At 35.9% G+C, this 14,089-nt stretch overlaps 3 protein-coding genes across 3 annotated transcripts; 1 reads left to right on the plus strand and 2 right to left on the minus strand.

Annotated features, from left to right (window-relative positions):
• Positions 1–4,489: 4,489 nt before the first annotated feature.
• On the minus strand, positions 4,490–7,354 carry LOC119991562 (probable WRKY transcription factor 51). Its single transcript, XM_038837906.1, has 7 exons — positions 7,260–7,354; positions 6,989–7,112; positions 6,805–6,857; positions 6,466–6,558; positions 6,000–6,230; positions 5,724–5,861; positions 4,490–4,685 (listed from the first exon to the last, which is right to left on the minus strand). Exons 1-7 carry the CDS (start codon positions 7,352–7,354, stop codon positions 4,490–4,492), a joined length of 930 nt encoding a protein of 309 aa, XP_038693834.1.
• Positions 7,355–7,908: 554 nt separating this feature from the next.
• On the minus strand, positions 7,909–10,108 carry LOC119992282 (probable WRKY transcription factor 51). Its single transcript, XM_038838984.1, has 3 exons — positions 9,841–10,108; positions 9,550–9,678; positions 7,909–8,268 (listed from the first exon to the last, which is right to left on the minus strand). The coding sequence occupies exons 1-3, from the start codon at positions 10,050–10,052 to the stop codon at positions 8,157–8,159; spliced, it is 453 nt and encodes a 150-aa protein (XP_038694912.1). The 5' UTR covers positions 10,053–10,108; the 3' UTR covers positions 7,909–8,156.
• A 1,685-nt stretch (positions 10,109–11,793) lies between these two features.
• On the plus strand, positions 11,794–14,049 carry LOC119990854 (iron-sulfur assembly protein IscA, chloroplastic-like). Its single transcript, XM_038836981.1, has 3 exons — positions 11,794–12,060; positions 12,434–12,652; positions 13,760–14,049. Exons 1-3 carry the CDS (start codon positions 11,895–11,897, stop codon positions 13,900–13,902), a joined length of 528 nt encoding a protein of 175 aa, XP_038692909.1. The 5' UTR covers positions 11,794–11,894; the 3' UTR covers positions 13,903–14,049.
• Positions 14,050–14,089: the final 40 nt, after the last annotated feature.

Here is a 14,089-nt window from a genome sequence, read left to right on the forward strand (position 1 = left end):
CATGTGACTCTTTAGAGTCTATTGCACTGATCACATATGATGTCATATGTTCATCTAGAAAGTAATCTTTCGGAAAGTATTCCTTAAGAGTTACTTTCTTTCGGGGAGTTGAATGAGTGCTTTCATTCTCAACCTCAACATATGTCTTTCTTCGATTTCTTCTTAATCGATTCTTAGGCCGAGATTTTTTATTTTCTCTCCTTCCGAGAATAGGTATTGGACTTGGAAGAGACCGGATTGGTGAAGAGTATTGTCTTTTACTTTTCACCTCTATCCAACCTTCATCTTCACTTTCAGAAGATGAATCATACATTTCTGGTGATGAATCCCACACATCCAGATCATCCGTCATGATTTCATATAACGTTGGCCTATTTGGAGCTTGTGGCCTCGGCATTCCGGGATATGCATAGACAGTGGTGGCTTCTCCATCTACAATGAACTGGACTCTTACAGCTCCTTCAGGAAGCTCAGCAGTCAGTTCTATATTTGATGATTCCTCGTTAGTTATGGACGAGGGCATCGTTTGAGCTTCCATTGATATTGGAATGGGGTCAAATGACCCAAAAGCCACCATTCCGCAATTGACCTCAACATTGTCAGTAAGATCGAGATCGATTTTGTTTTCCCTATTCAACCGCATGATTATGTCTTTGAAGACAAAACATTTCTCAATCGGATGACCAATGATCCGATGATACTTGCAGTACTTAGGATTATCAGTTTGGCCAATTTCTTCCGGCCGCTTTGAAGTAGGAAGCTCTATGAGCTTCTGTTCAAGTAATTGGTCTAGAATCCCAGACACTTCGGAATCCGCAAATGGGTATTCCTTCTCTTGCATTTGTTTCAAGGTTGGTCGCTCCTTGACTTGAGTTTGATCTTTACGAGTCTTGGACTCGAATTTAGATTTAGATTTCTGTGTAGAAATCTTAACTGGGTCAGTAGTAACAGCCATGGATTCTTTAGTCCGTGAAGGCTTTGAATCCTTTTTCACTTCTTTCTTTAATTCTCGAGGGTCACTTGGCAAATGGCTTCCATGCCTTGCTATTTGGATTTCCAAGTCATGAGCTCGGGTTGCAAGTTCCTCGAAGGAATGTGGCATATTAGCTTGAAGATTGTAAAGTAACCCCCAATGCATTCCTTGAACACACATATCGATGGAGGAACTTTCGCTTATACGTTCCTTGCAATTTAGGACAAGGTTCCTCCAACGTTCAATATACTCGACCACAGCTTCTTCTTTATTCTGCCTCATTCTTGCGAGTTCCGGGAGGCTAACTGTCCGTCGGGTGCTATAAAAGCGAGTTAGAAACTCGCGCTCAAGTTGATCCCAACCTTCAATAAAACCAGCTGGAAGGTCAGTATACCATTCAAATGCAGCTCCTTTTAGGGAACGCACGAATTGTTTCACCATGGAATCACCAAATGTACCCGCATTATTGCAAGTTTCGATGAAATGAGCAACATGTTGCTTTGGGTTGCCCTTCCCATCAAATTGTTGGAACTTAGGGGGTTGATAACCCCATGGCATGCGGATTTCATCAATCCGGCGACTATATGGCTTTGCATACACTAGAGATGATTGTGGGGCTCCACCATACTGAGCTCGGATGGTGTCTACGATCATGTTTTGGAGTTGATTCACAGAGAGTGAAGCAACAGATAAGTTGGTCGAATCGCGGAGAGCATTTTGTGCTGTCAAGCGATCTTGCTTTTCTTGCTTTTGTTGAGCTTTAAGAGAATTTGAACTTTCTGGAGCTTTACCTTCTCGTGAAACAAAGGTTTCACGGCTCGGTTCCGTGATTGGTCCTAAGGAATCCAATCGGTTTATGAGTGCAGCAATTTGTTTGTCCTTCTCTTCTAAGGACTTTGTCAATTGATCAATGGTGACATTCATTTGTTTCACCTGATCTTCGGAACTTGTTGCCTCGGTCATCATAACCGGCACAGGAATATCTGATTCCGACGTTGGGATGTAATTATCCCACTTCCGTGATGTGGATTCCTCATATGAAGGGTTGGAATATACATATTCCATTCCTTTTGACTTGAGAGATTTGGATTCGGATTCAGACTCCGAAGACGAGGTGTAATCAGCCCACTTCCGTGATGCCAACTTCACGGAATGAGGTTTGGACTCGGATTCATCACTCGAGGAGCTAGAATATACATATTCCGCCTCTTTTGTTTCATCTTTGATTTGAAGGGATTTGGATCTAGATTTACTCACATGAGACTTCTTTTGACCCTTTTTTGAGAATTTCTTAAGAGGAGAAAACAATTGTGATTCTCCGGCTTTAACTCGCGTACGAGTTGCGTGAGAGACGTCATCAGTGACATCAATCTCCTTTGAAGGAATCGTGGATTCCATAGTTTTGACTTAGACTGAATTTAATAAATTCAACTAAAAGATGAGAGGAGAAGAGTGTCCCACCGAGCGTGCCAGAAATTTGTACGCACCAAATTCCTCAGTATAAATTAAATACACTTAGAATTTGATACAAATTACAAATATTTAAATCAAAGTGGATTTGATCTCTTCTTTTGACGTATTCCACACGAATACGGAATCCTCTGATTTTAGTTGAGTGCTTCAAACAAATTCTACGAATTTGTAATAAAATCCAGTTGGATTTGAGTGTTGGACTTGAATTTAGGATTTGATTGTCGGACTTGAGACTTGATGGAATTCTAAGAATTCTGGATTTAGAGAACTTGAATTTCACTTCCGAGACTTGACTTAGACTTGAGACTTGAAGGAATTCTAAGAATTCCGGATTTAAAGAACTTGGACTTTTCACTTCCGAGACTTGACTTGGATTTGAGACTTGAAGGAATTCTAAGAATTCCGGATTTAGAGAAGAAATTTGAGAGAGTCTTTAGATAGTTTCTCTCTACTCCTCTTCTTCTTTTTCTTTTTTTTTTTCCAAGTGAGCTTGGTATTTATAGGCAAAGGGAGAAGTGGAATTTACTTATGTACCCTTGGCCTTAACCCTTGACATTAAGGGTATTGTAGAGAAATCACTTAATCAATGATTATCTCTTTAATTTAATTTTATTTTTTATTTGAATTTGATTTGATTTGTATTTATCTTAGATTTTATCCATTTAACAATATTTTGGGCTTCATAAATTATTTTAATTTAGGGCCCACTATTTTATTTAATTGGGCTGCAAATTTTTTATGTCTACAACCATATCAATGGAAATCAAACTTCTTAAGGAGGAATTGCAGTCAATTCTAGCCAGGAGCTGACGCACATGAGGGAGAGGATGGGCAAGACTTTTTGAAAAGAAAATTATATCAATAGTAGTCTTGTAATATTTTAAATTGTTGAGTGATCTTTGATATCTTTTTAAGTAATCTCACGCTTCCCTTCATTTCTTTCCCTTAGTCAGTGAGACTCTACTTTAGTCTCTCAACCTCTTAGTCTCAAACCCTAGATCATCAATCGGCATCCGCAATTGCAGCCTGCACTGCATATTTGTCTTTGCACTCTAAGTCATCTCTTGGTTAAACTTTTATCTTGTTATGAGATTCTCTAGTTTGTAATCTTTCTTAAGAAATGATTGATACTACAAGACATAGCGTATACACACTAAAGTTTCTGTAGCCTATGACAGGTTCTGTAATCTCCCTCCTACTGTTAAAGGTTTGCTCCAAATGGATAGGTTGGGGATCCCAGCTTTTCGTATTAGAAAATAGGTTTCCAGTGGTTTTTCTGCTTGGTGTTGTTTGGTTGGTTATGTAATTGTTGTGTTTTTTCTTCTTGTTGCCGAGGTCAGGTTCATGCCCCCCTCGTTTCTTGTAAGCCATCGAAGAGAGGCTTTTTCTCTTCCTTGATTAATAAAATTCCGGACTAAGCCCTTTTTAAAAAAAAAATAAAAATACACACTGATTTATATACTTTTGAGTTTGACATTGGTTCTACTAGTCGCAACTGTTACAATAGAGATATCATTTTCTGTCATGAAGATCGTCAAGAATTGGATTCAGAATCAAATGAACAATCAATAGTTAAATGATAGTTTAATTGTCTACATTGAGAAATATATTCTTGATACTATTTCAAATGAGGTTGTCATGAAACGATTTCAAAATGTGAAAAATTCATCGAGGATATTTGTAAATTAATTTTCAATTATTATTTATTGCTACAACCTTTTGATTTATAGTATTATTTTCTATCATTTTGAAAACATTATTAATAAATAACTTAAAAAAAATCAGAATGTCGCCCTCGAACCCATGGCTTTGTCCTCCTTGAGATAAACCTTAATTCCAGCCAATTAGAATTGCAACCCTTCCCTTTCAGAATGTGCTTTAAATATAATGGGTCAAGTCCAAATGTCCAAAAAGCCTATGGACAACCCAAAAAATTCCAGGATTCATATATATATACACGCATTTAAAGTCTTTATTTTTAGTCTGCATGAGAGAGTTCATATATATATATGAAGGATATAATATATGTGGAAGCCAATAAATTCAAGAATAAGTGGATGACTGAAGAGATACTAGAGAATTCCAAGCATTAGGGGACATCTGGTTGTCATAGGCCACACCAGGGCTTTCATGGTTGTGCTTTCCCTCATATGTTGTTATCACATAACTTGAGTCTTCTCTGTCCCTCTCCACCCTCTTCTTCACATGGCATCCTCCAACTATACATTTATAGTAATTCCTGCGCAATTTAAGTATAATCTCAAATTCATGTCATCATGCATATTAAAGTCTGTAAAGCAGCCTTGCAAAAGAAGGAAAATGAATTTATACAGTATACACTATAAATTCCAATTTGAAAGTCCAATCAAAACACAAACGAAAATGTTAAGGATCTCACTATTTTTTGTCCCAATTATTCTAAGTATATATATAGAAAGATGAATTCTTACATTAGACCCTTATATGAGAATTTCTCATATATATATATATATATATATTGTTGGCATGGCTAGCATTGGCTAGCCATGGTGCACTTGGAGTGGGTACCCAAGATAGGTCAAACCACTCCATGGAGGGATTCTCAATTACCATGGACAATTGGTATTTTGAACCCAAGGGTTGTAACTCCCTAATGGGAGAGTAACAACCCCTAAGAGACCAATTGTGGTCTCACTTGTTCTCTTATGTGCACTTAAAATGTACACCAATATTTTTACCATTAATTTGGAACATGAATCCAAAGCAGTACGTCTAATTTGTCGTTTCAATCAAACCCCATTATTATATATATATATATATATATATATATATATATATTTATGTATGTACCAATAAGTTTTTTTTTTATAATTCTTCACCAATTAAATCTATAGTATAGCACGTAGTTGTTGAAATTCATAGTCTAAACACATTAAAAATATTATCCATTCTATCTAGGGACCCAAACAGATTTGTTCTTCATGAGTTGTTGTCACTGGTTCTCTACCCTATGAAATGCGTCTTCAATGTGAGAGTAGCTAAACTTTACTTATAAACTATTTGGTTGGGTTATGCCAGACCAATGTGGAATTTTATTCTTGGTAGTATGAATAGTATAGATACAAGCATTGTTATTATTTTTTTAAAAAAAAACAAACACACAATAAATAAATATTTTCAAGAAATTTGAAATAATTAAGCAATATATATGTTTCCCAAAATTAGTATCTTAAGCATTCACTATAATATATGCATAAAAAAGATGATAGAAATCAAAGGCTTATATATCCTTAATTACCTTGGGTTGGGATTGTTCTTGATAGACTTCTTTCCATACTTTCTCCATTTATACCCATCATCCATCACTTCCAGCTGCGATTTAGTCCTAAATGCAATCCTCTGTGTCTCTTCCGTCTTGTTCTTGTTCCTGCGATTTCAAAAAAAAGAATACGATCTACATCTCAATTCTTACATGCGAATCAAACAAACGAAAGCCGATTCATCGATCAATAGTACTAAATATATATATATATATACACATATAAATATAGATATAGATATATAGCGAATCACTTGCATGGCTGTATCTCTTGATGTTGCAACACTATGCCTCGTAGTTGAGCTGGCCCCGACGTGCTCGGATGACTCCATACTCGGCAGCGAAGAATGATCATCCTTGAATACATGGTCGATATATTCTGAGAACTCGAAGTCCGATGACGATGATGGATCGACGAATGGACTGCTGAAATGAGTGAAACTAGGGTTAGGGTTTTGATGAGGAGGTTCCATTGACTGAAACCAGCTGGAAATGTAAGGGGCCGGGGAATAAATGTCAAGACATGTGCTACCTTTATAATGCGAATGAGGCTCCTTTTTATTTATTTATTTATTTTTCTTTCTTATTTTCTTTTGTCTTGTGTGTGTTTAACTTTCTTTTAAACTTGTTCCTTCGTACACACTTTCCTGAAGCTATAAAACGAAGGTCCCTTTAATGTGCCAAATTGCTTCATTTAATGTGCTCCCAGCCTCCAGGATACAATTCGGGCCCACATCGAGACTCCTTATGGTCATCGAAAATGATAAGGATTCGAATGTTTTTTTCATTTGTTTTTAGTATTGTTTCTATCATTCTGAAAACATCATTAATAAATAACTCAAAATTTTTTTTGAGATGTTGCCTTTGGACCACATGGTTTTGCCCTCCCTCTGATTCCATCCAATTAGAATTGCAGCCCCTCCCTTTCATGATATGCTTTAAAATATGTGGGTAAGATGAGTGGTGTCCAAGAAATAACTAGGAAATCCCCTTGAAAGTAAAAACATATAATTTGTGTAGGTGTTGAAGGTGATGTGAGAAAGTTCTAGGAAAAAAAAACCTCGATATTGAGATTATACACATAGAATCACTGGAAGGTTGACTTGCTTGACTCTAGTGGAAAATAACGTATACTTTTCATGAGAGATTGAGAAATGTACCAATCTTTGGTTCATGACCAGGAACTGGATTATATTGAATTGACCAGGTATTGGATTTTACGTTATTCAGCCAATCTTGCCTACTTCTACGGATAAGAAGGTCATCAAATCAAATCGATAGAAATTTCTCTTGAAGTTTCTACGAGAAAGTTCTAGGAAAAAGAAACTCCAATCAACAAGACGCAAACCCAATCCGTACTGAGCAGAACTAGAAAAATATGGAATAGCCATGGAAGCATCATATTGTTATGACAGCAAATCGACAGCCCCTTTTGACTCGCTCCACGAGAAAATGAGGCTAAAATAAGAGAGGAATTTTTTCATGAGAGGATAATCTTTTTGTATCAATATTAACTTTCCTATCTTCAGAGGTTGACCATTTTGATCCAAATGGATAATCCAATATTCGTTAGTCTTGCAGAAGGATAGAAACTTCAATATCAAAGCCATAATTATCACAGAATTTCGATGCTCTTTGATTTCTTGTAATTATGAATTGAAGTCATGCCATTTGAGGAAAGCAGAATAAAAGAAGCCCCATAAAGAGGAGAGATTAAAGAACACCAACTGAAACATTGATTCCCATCCAACAGCTACAAGAGGCCTTGAGGGAGAGACCTAAGAAAATCATCTGACAACACTGAATCCTTTCAAGTACTGGTACATTAATCCATTGTGAGGGCAAGGCTTTAGTGATAAGGAAGACCAAGGGTTTAGGTATTTCCCTCAACGCCTCTTGTAGGTATCTCCTACCATGAGGACCAATCTGAATTGTTCATAACCCTGAATACTACAAGTCTTTGATCAAGCTCCTCTTTTTGTTGATATGTATTCAGCAACAATTCTTTGATCAAGCTCCCAAGCTCTCTTCAGTTTCTTTTCCTGTCCAAGACCTAGCTTTCTTAAACTTTTTTTGAATTCACTCGCATGGTGTTTCAAAACTCTCTCTCTCTCTCTCTCTATATATATATATAATGTTAAACTCAAAAAAAACCATACAAATATAATGGGTCAAGTCCAAATGTTCAAGAAGCCTATGTGGACAACCCAAAAAATTCCAGGATTCATATATATACATGCACATATTTTAAGTCTTTATTTTAAGTTCGCATGAGAGAATTTATATACATATGTTAAGGGTATATAATATATGTGGAAGCCAATAAATTCAAGAATAAGAGGGAAACTGAAGAGATGCTGGAGAATTCCAAGCATTAGGGGACATCTGGTTGTCATAGACCACACCAGGGCTTCAATGGTTGTGCACTCCCTCATATGTGGTTATCACATAACTTGAGTCTTTTCCGTCCCTCTCCACCCTCTTCTTCACATGGCATCCCCCAACTACACATTTATAATAATTCCTGCCAAGGTTGTAAATACTATTTAAGTACATGCATATTAAAGACTTTGAAGCAGCCTTGCAAGAGAAGGAAAATGAATTTATACAGTATACACTATAAATTCCACTTTGAAAGCCCAATCAAAACCCAAACGAAAATGACAAATTATTCTAAATATTGAGATGAACATACATGATTCATACAAAATCGTGGATCTCACATGATTTGTGTGTGTCCATCTTAGTATTTGGTATAGTTGGGACAAAAAATACTGAGATCCGTAAGACCGTTGAAACTTGAAACACAAATCAGTGGGCACTACTATCGAGAGTTGGAAATCAATTGCGGATTTAATGCACATATATGACATGGTTGAGAAAAATAAGAGCAAGATTATCCTAATTAACATTTAGTATTTGAGTGTGATGTGGGGTTTGCAAACACACATATAGATATGAAGCTTTCTCACATGCGGATCATTTTTAGGGACTTAGTAGTTTACAGATTCGAAATCCAATGATCGTAATAAAATACAACAAAAATGGGGGTCACATATATGAAGAATTACATGCTATATTTGTCGTTGAATTTTGCGTCCGTAAAAGTGATCCGTATATATATATATATATATGTTATGTTTGTGTGTTTCTGTGCGTGAGTGCGTAAGTATATGGTCTCCGAGAGAGAAATATGATCCATGCATGATATATCCATGATGAACAAGTAAACATATTCTTTGTATACTTGTTCATAAGAATATATATAAGATCCAGATTTCTAACACCAGACAGCATACATATATACATACATATATATATATATATATATATATATATATATATATATATATATATATATATATATATATATCAGCATTAGCTTCATCGCGATTCACAAGGAGGTACTTCATCATTGACGAATATTTTACTAGTTCACGTGCAAGGAAAAACAACTTTGTTAGTTACGGTTTTTTAAAAAAAATTATAATATAGTACGTATTTGTTGAAATTTACACCCCAAACACATTAAAAATATTATCCATTCTGATCAGGGGTCCACATAGATTTGTTCTTAATGAGTCATCATCATTGGTTCTCAGGCTCATGAAAACGCGTCTTCAATGTGAGAGTAGTTGAACTTTATTTATAAACCACTGGAAGAAATAAAAAAATAAATATTTTCAATAAATTTAAAATAATTAAGCAATATATATGTTTCCCAAAATTAGTAGCTTAAGCATTCACTATAATATATGCATAAAAAAGATGATAGAAATCAAAAGGCTTATATATCCTTGATTACCTTGGGTTGGGATTGTTCTTGACAGACTTCTTTCCATACTTTCTCCATTTATACCCATCATCCATCACTTCCAGCTGCGATTTAGTCCTAAATGCAATCCTCTGTCTCACTTCCCTCTTGTTCTTGTTTCTGCAATTTCAAAAACAAATAAAAATACAATCTACATCTCAATTCTTACATGCGAATCAAACAAACAAACAAAAGCCGATCATCCATCGATCAATAGTAAATACCAATATATGTATATGTATATATATAGATATAGATATAGATATATAGTGAGTCACTTGCATGGTTGTATCTCTTGATGTTGCAAGTCTATGCCCCGTTGAGCTTCCCCCGATGTGCGCCGATGACACGATACTCAGCAGCGAAGAATGATCATCCTCGAATACATGGTCGATATATTCTGAGAACTCGAAGTCCGATGACGATAATGGATCGACGAATTGACTGCTGCGGTGAGTGAACTTAGGGTTAGGGTTTTGATGAGGAGGTTCCATTGATTGAAACCAGCTGGTGGAAGTCTAAAGGGGGAATAAATGTCAAGGCATGCTCCTTTATAATGCGAATGAGGCTCTTTACTTATTTTTCTTTTTTGTTTTTTTTTTTGTATGTTGTTCAACCTTTTCTTTTAAATTTGTTAATTCCTCCGTGCACACTTTCCCTGGAGCTAGCTATGAAAGGAAGGTCCCATTGTGAGTGCGACGTGTCACTCTATGGTGCCAAATTGCATCATTTTAATGTGCTTCCAGGGGAAATTTCGGGCCCACATTGAGACTCCTTATGGTCATCGAAGATGATATGGATCCAAATATTTTTTGTCCCAATTATACCATATATTGAGATGACTGAGATAAAAAAAATATTACGATTCGTAAGAATGTTGTATGGTTATATGTTATTTTCATATAACCAATTCTACTATTGCTCCGTCTCATCAAGTTTCCTATCATATCCTAAATAACACAATTATTCTTTCTTTTTATAAAAAAAAAGAGTATTTTTGGCTTCCCTTGAGCTCTCAATCATTTTGATACTATTGCAAATGAGGTTGTCATGAAATGATTTTAAAAAGGTGAAAAATCATCGAAGACATTAATTTGTAAATTAATTTTTTATTATTACTTCTTGCTACAACATTTTGATTTTTTAGCATTGTTTCTATCATTTTGAAAAAATCATTAGCCTGGTGTTGGGCCTCGCACGTGGGCCCATTTAAGTTGAAGTCCAACTTGCTTGACTCTAGTAGAAAACAATGTATAATTTGGTTCATGATGAACAAGTACTGAATTATTGAGAAATTGAGAAATGTGCCAATCTTTGGTTCATGAACGAGTACTGATGGTGAATTACCTTGAATTGACAAGGAAAAAGGGTTTCTGTTCTTAATTGACTTCTGGTTGATTATACCTTTTCAGGCCCAATAGAAGTTTCTTTCATGGAAAACTTTAGTCACACCCCACCTTTTACTAAAGACACCCCGTCAACTCAGTTTTACAAGGGATGGTCAACTCAAATTGGGGTGTCTTTAGTAAAAGGTGGGGTGTGACTAAAGTTTTCCTTCTTTCATAGACTGGTGTTGGGCCTAGTACATGGGCCCATTATAAGTTGAAGTCCGCTCTTGTTTTATATTTTCAAATCTTATTGTTAAAATATATTTATGAGAAAATTTAATGCATAACCTTAACTACCCTCCACTTATGAATTGTGACCCGTATATATTGTGGTGTAAATAAAATTTCTCTATATTTATTCTTTTTTTCTCTCTGGTCACAATATATGAATTGATTAAAATAGAATTTACTCCAAATAAAAAAAAAATTGCAAGTGGTTGGACAGCCTATTAAAGGAGCAAGGGTATTATTGGGGTAAAATCATTTTTTGATTCTCTAACAAAATTCATATGGCTCATAAAAGGACATGAACCGGCTCAATGGGCTCGGGCTCAAGTTTTGGTTCCGTTTTACTAGTCGAGCCCGAGCTCAGATTTTTTAGACCCATCAAATTTGAGCCTACTACAAAAGCAACGGGCCGAACCCTAGTTTCTATCTAACTGGGCTCAGCCCGGCCAGGTTTCATTCCTAAATTTACGAGCAGAGGGAAAAAGTGGTCCTCAAAAAATTGATAAAATTACTCATATTACATCTGGACCGTAGGATCATTTGTTGTTAAATCGCAGCAGTCTGTCTTAAATAAACTCTCTTGAATTTTAACGGCCAAGATCTTCTAAATTCAATCACACCAAAACAATATTCGTCGTCGCTCGGAACAAGACAAGGCGCTGTTCGACCTTCGCAAAGAATGCGACATTGATTTTATTTTCCCTTCAGAGTTCCTTTGCAATGGCGTTCTCTGCAGCAGCAACGAATTGGCTCCCTCAGTCTCTCCTTCGCATACCGAGTAGCTCAAAATCGGTTCTTTCACCTCAAAATTCGGTTTCGTTTCGATCCTCGAAATCAAATCTCTGCCGTAGAAAACCTATCTCTATCCGATCAACTTCAGCTCCAGGTACGCTTTCTTGTGTTCGGATTGATTACATCTATGCCTCTTCGTTTTTTTCTTTTCTAATGATTCTTCGTTGCTCTGTTTTTTTTTGTTTAATTTCTTTTTAAGTTTATGATTTGTGTTCGTAGCTTGAGTTGTTTCTGATTCGGTTCTCGCGGTTAATTAATTACTCTTGCTGGTGTTAATTGGCTCAAGCAGTATCAGGGACTACTAGTGTGTAGTTTTATCTGAATTCCTGCTTTGGCAAATCAAATTTAACTCCAGTATCACTGTTAGGGTGAATATGTGATTTGTAATCTGAAATACAAACTTGTGCCATTGTGATGCATATGGGATTTTGATTAAGTAATTTATGTAAGTTTCTTGTATGTTTCAGCTGGTCCTACATCTGAAGGACTTAAACCTGCAATTTCCCTGACCGATAATGCCCTGAAGCACCTGAATAAGATGAGGTCTGAGCGTAATGAGGATTTATGCCTACGAATTGGTGTGAAACAAGGTGGATGTTCCGGTATGTCGTACACAATGGACTTTGAGAATACGGCAAATGCGAGACCTGATGACTCCTTCATTGAATATAATGGTTTTGTTATTGGTAGGCATTCATATTTCTTTCTCTTTCTTTTGTTAATTTATTAGTTAAATTTTAATTACTCTTAGTCCATACCATATTCTCTGTTGTTATCGATTTGGTTGATCAATTCTTTGTTGCTGGTTGTTTAGTCATACGTGAAGATTCTTTTGTTTGCATCCTCGTGAAGTGTTATGCTATGAATATTGGAGTTTGATTTTTTCCTTTTACTCGATGTTATTATGGTGAAGCATGCAATTCAGGCATGTGTAACCGCATTGAAATTTGAACAGATATAGAAAAGGGGTATAATAAAGTTTTTTTTATAGAAAAATGATATTCATCATAGCCTTCTATAGACTTAATTGGTTAATACCCGGTGCGGTTCACATAAACTGCAGTAAAAGAGATCATATGATTTGGACTTACATGCTCCAACTAAAATCTAATTGATCATACAATTTGCAACTGGCATCATTAGCCATGTCATGACATTGAATGTTATCCTAGCAAATGAATCCATTGGTAAATCACTGAATGGTGAAAGTTCATTAGGTTGTTTGACGGATGGTTTAGTTTATGAATTCTATTATAGACCAATCTCCTATGATTAAACTTCTGTAGCACTTGAATTGTTCATATAAATTTCCTTTTAGTTCCTCTATTTTTGAACACTTTCAACTACTAACCTTCTCAAGGAATTGTAACTTTTCTAGCATGTCTTGATTGCTGATGTCTACAATGACATTTAAGCCAGAGTTGAAATGACCATAATCTATGTGAGATACTGACGTTAAAGTGCCCATTTGATTGTAATGGAAGTGGCATTATGAATAGGGAATTGTCAACAGCTTTTAGTCAATTATCAGGGTGACATGCCTTTTGAATTCAGGATCTGTTAGATGTTCGGTCTCAATAGTAGCAAGAGTAGTTGGGCACCTATTATTGTGTTAACGGCAGACATCAGCTTTTTTACTTTGTTTACTGAAATTTTCATTCACTCTAGAGATGTAAAACCATGTGTACAGTTCACCTATATTGGATTTGATTTGGTGTAAAACTCGGTCTTACATTTGATTTTCATTAGTCAATTGCATGTGCCTGACAGACTTTCCTTGATATTGTTTGCAGTTTGTGATCCAAAAAGCCTCCTTTTCATATATGGAATGCAATTGGATTACAGCGACGCCCTCATTGGTGGAGGCTTCTCTTTCAAGAACCCAAATGCTTCGCAAACATGTGGTTGTGGTAAATCCTTTGCAGCAGAGATGTAGAAGTATGTATACAGTACAGCCGAAGAGATCTACAAGGGATGTTTCCTCTTCTGTTCATTAGCTGTCGTATATATGACATGAACTTTAAAAAATAATCTTTATTGACTTGATTTATAGTACTTATGCTGCTTTTCATGCTTTTTTCTACATCAGCATTTTATGAAACTTTATATGATTGCATTCTGAG

This window comes from Tripterygium wilfordii, chromosome 22 (assembly GCF_013401445.1).
Source record: "Tripterygium wilfordii isolate XIE 37 chromosome 22, ASM1340144v1, whole genome shotgun sequence".
Lineage (NCBI taxonomy): Eukaryota > Viridiplantae > Streptophyta > Magnoliopsida > Celastrales > Celastraceae > Tripterygium > Tripterygium wilfordii.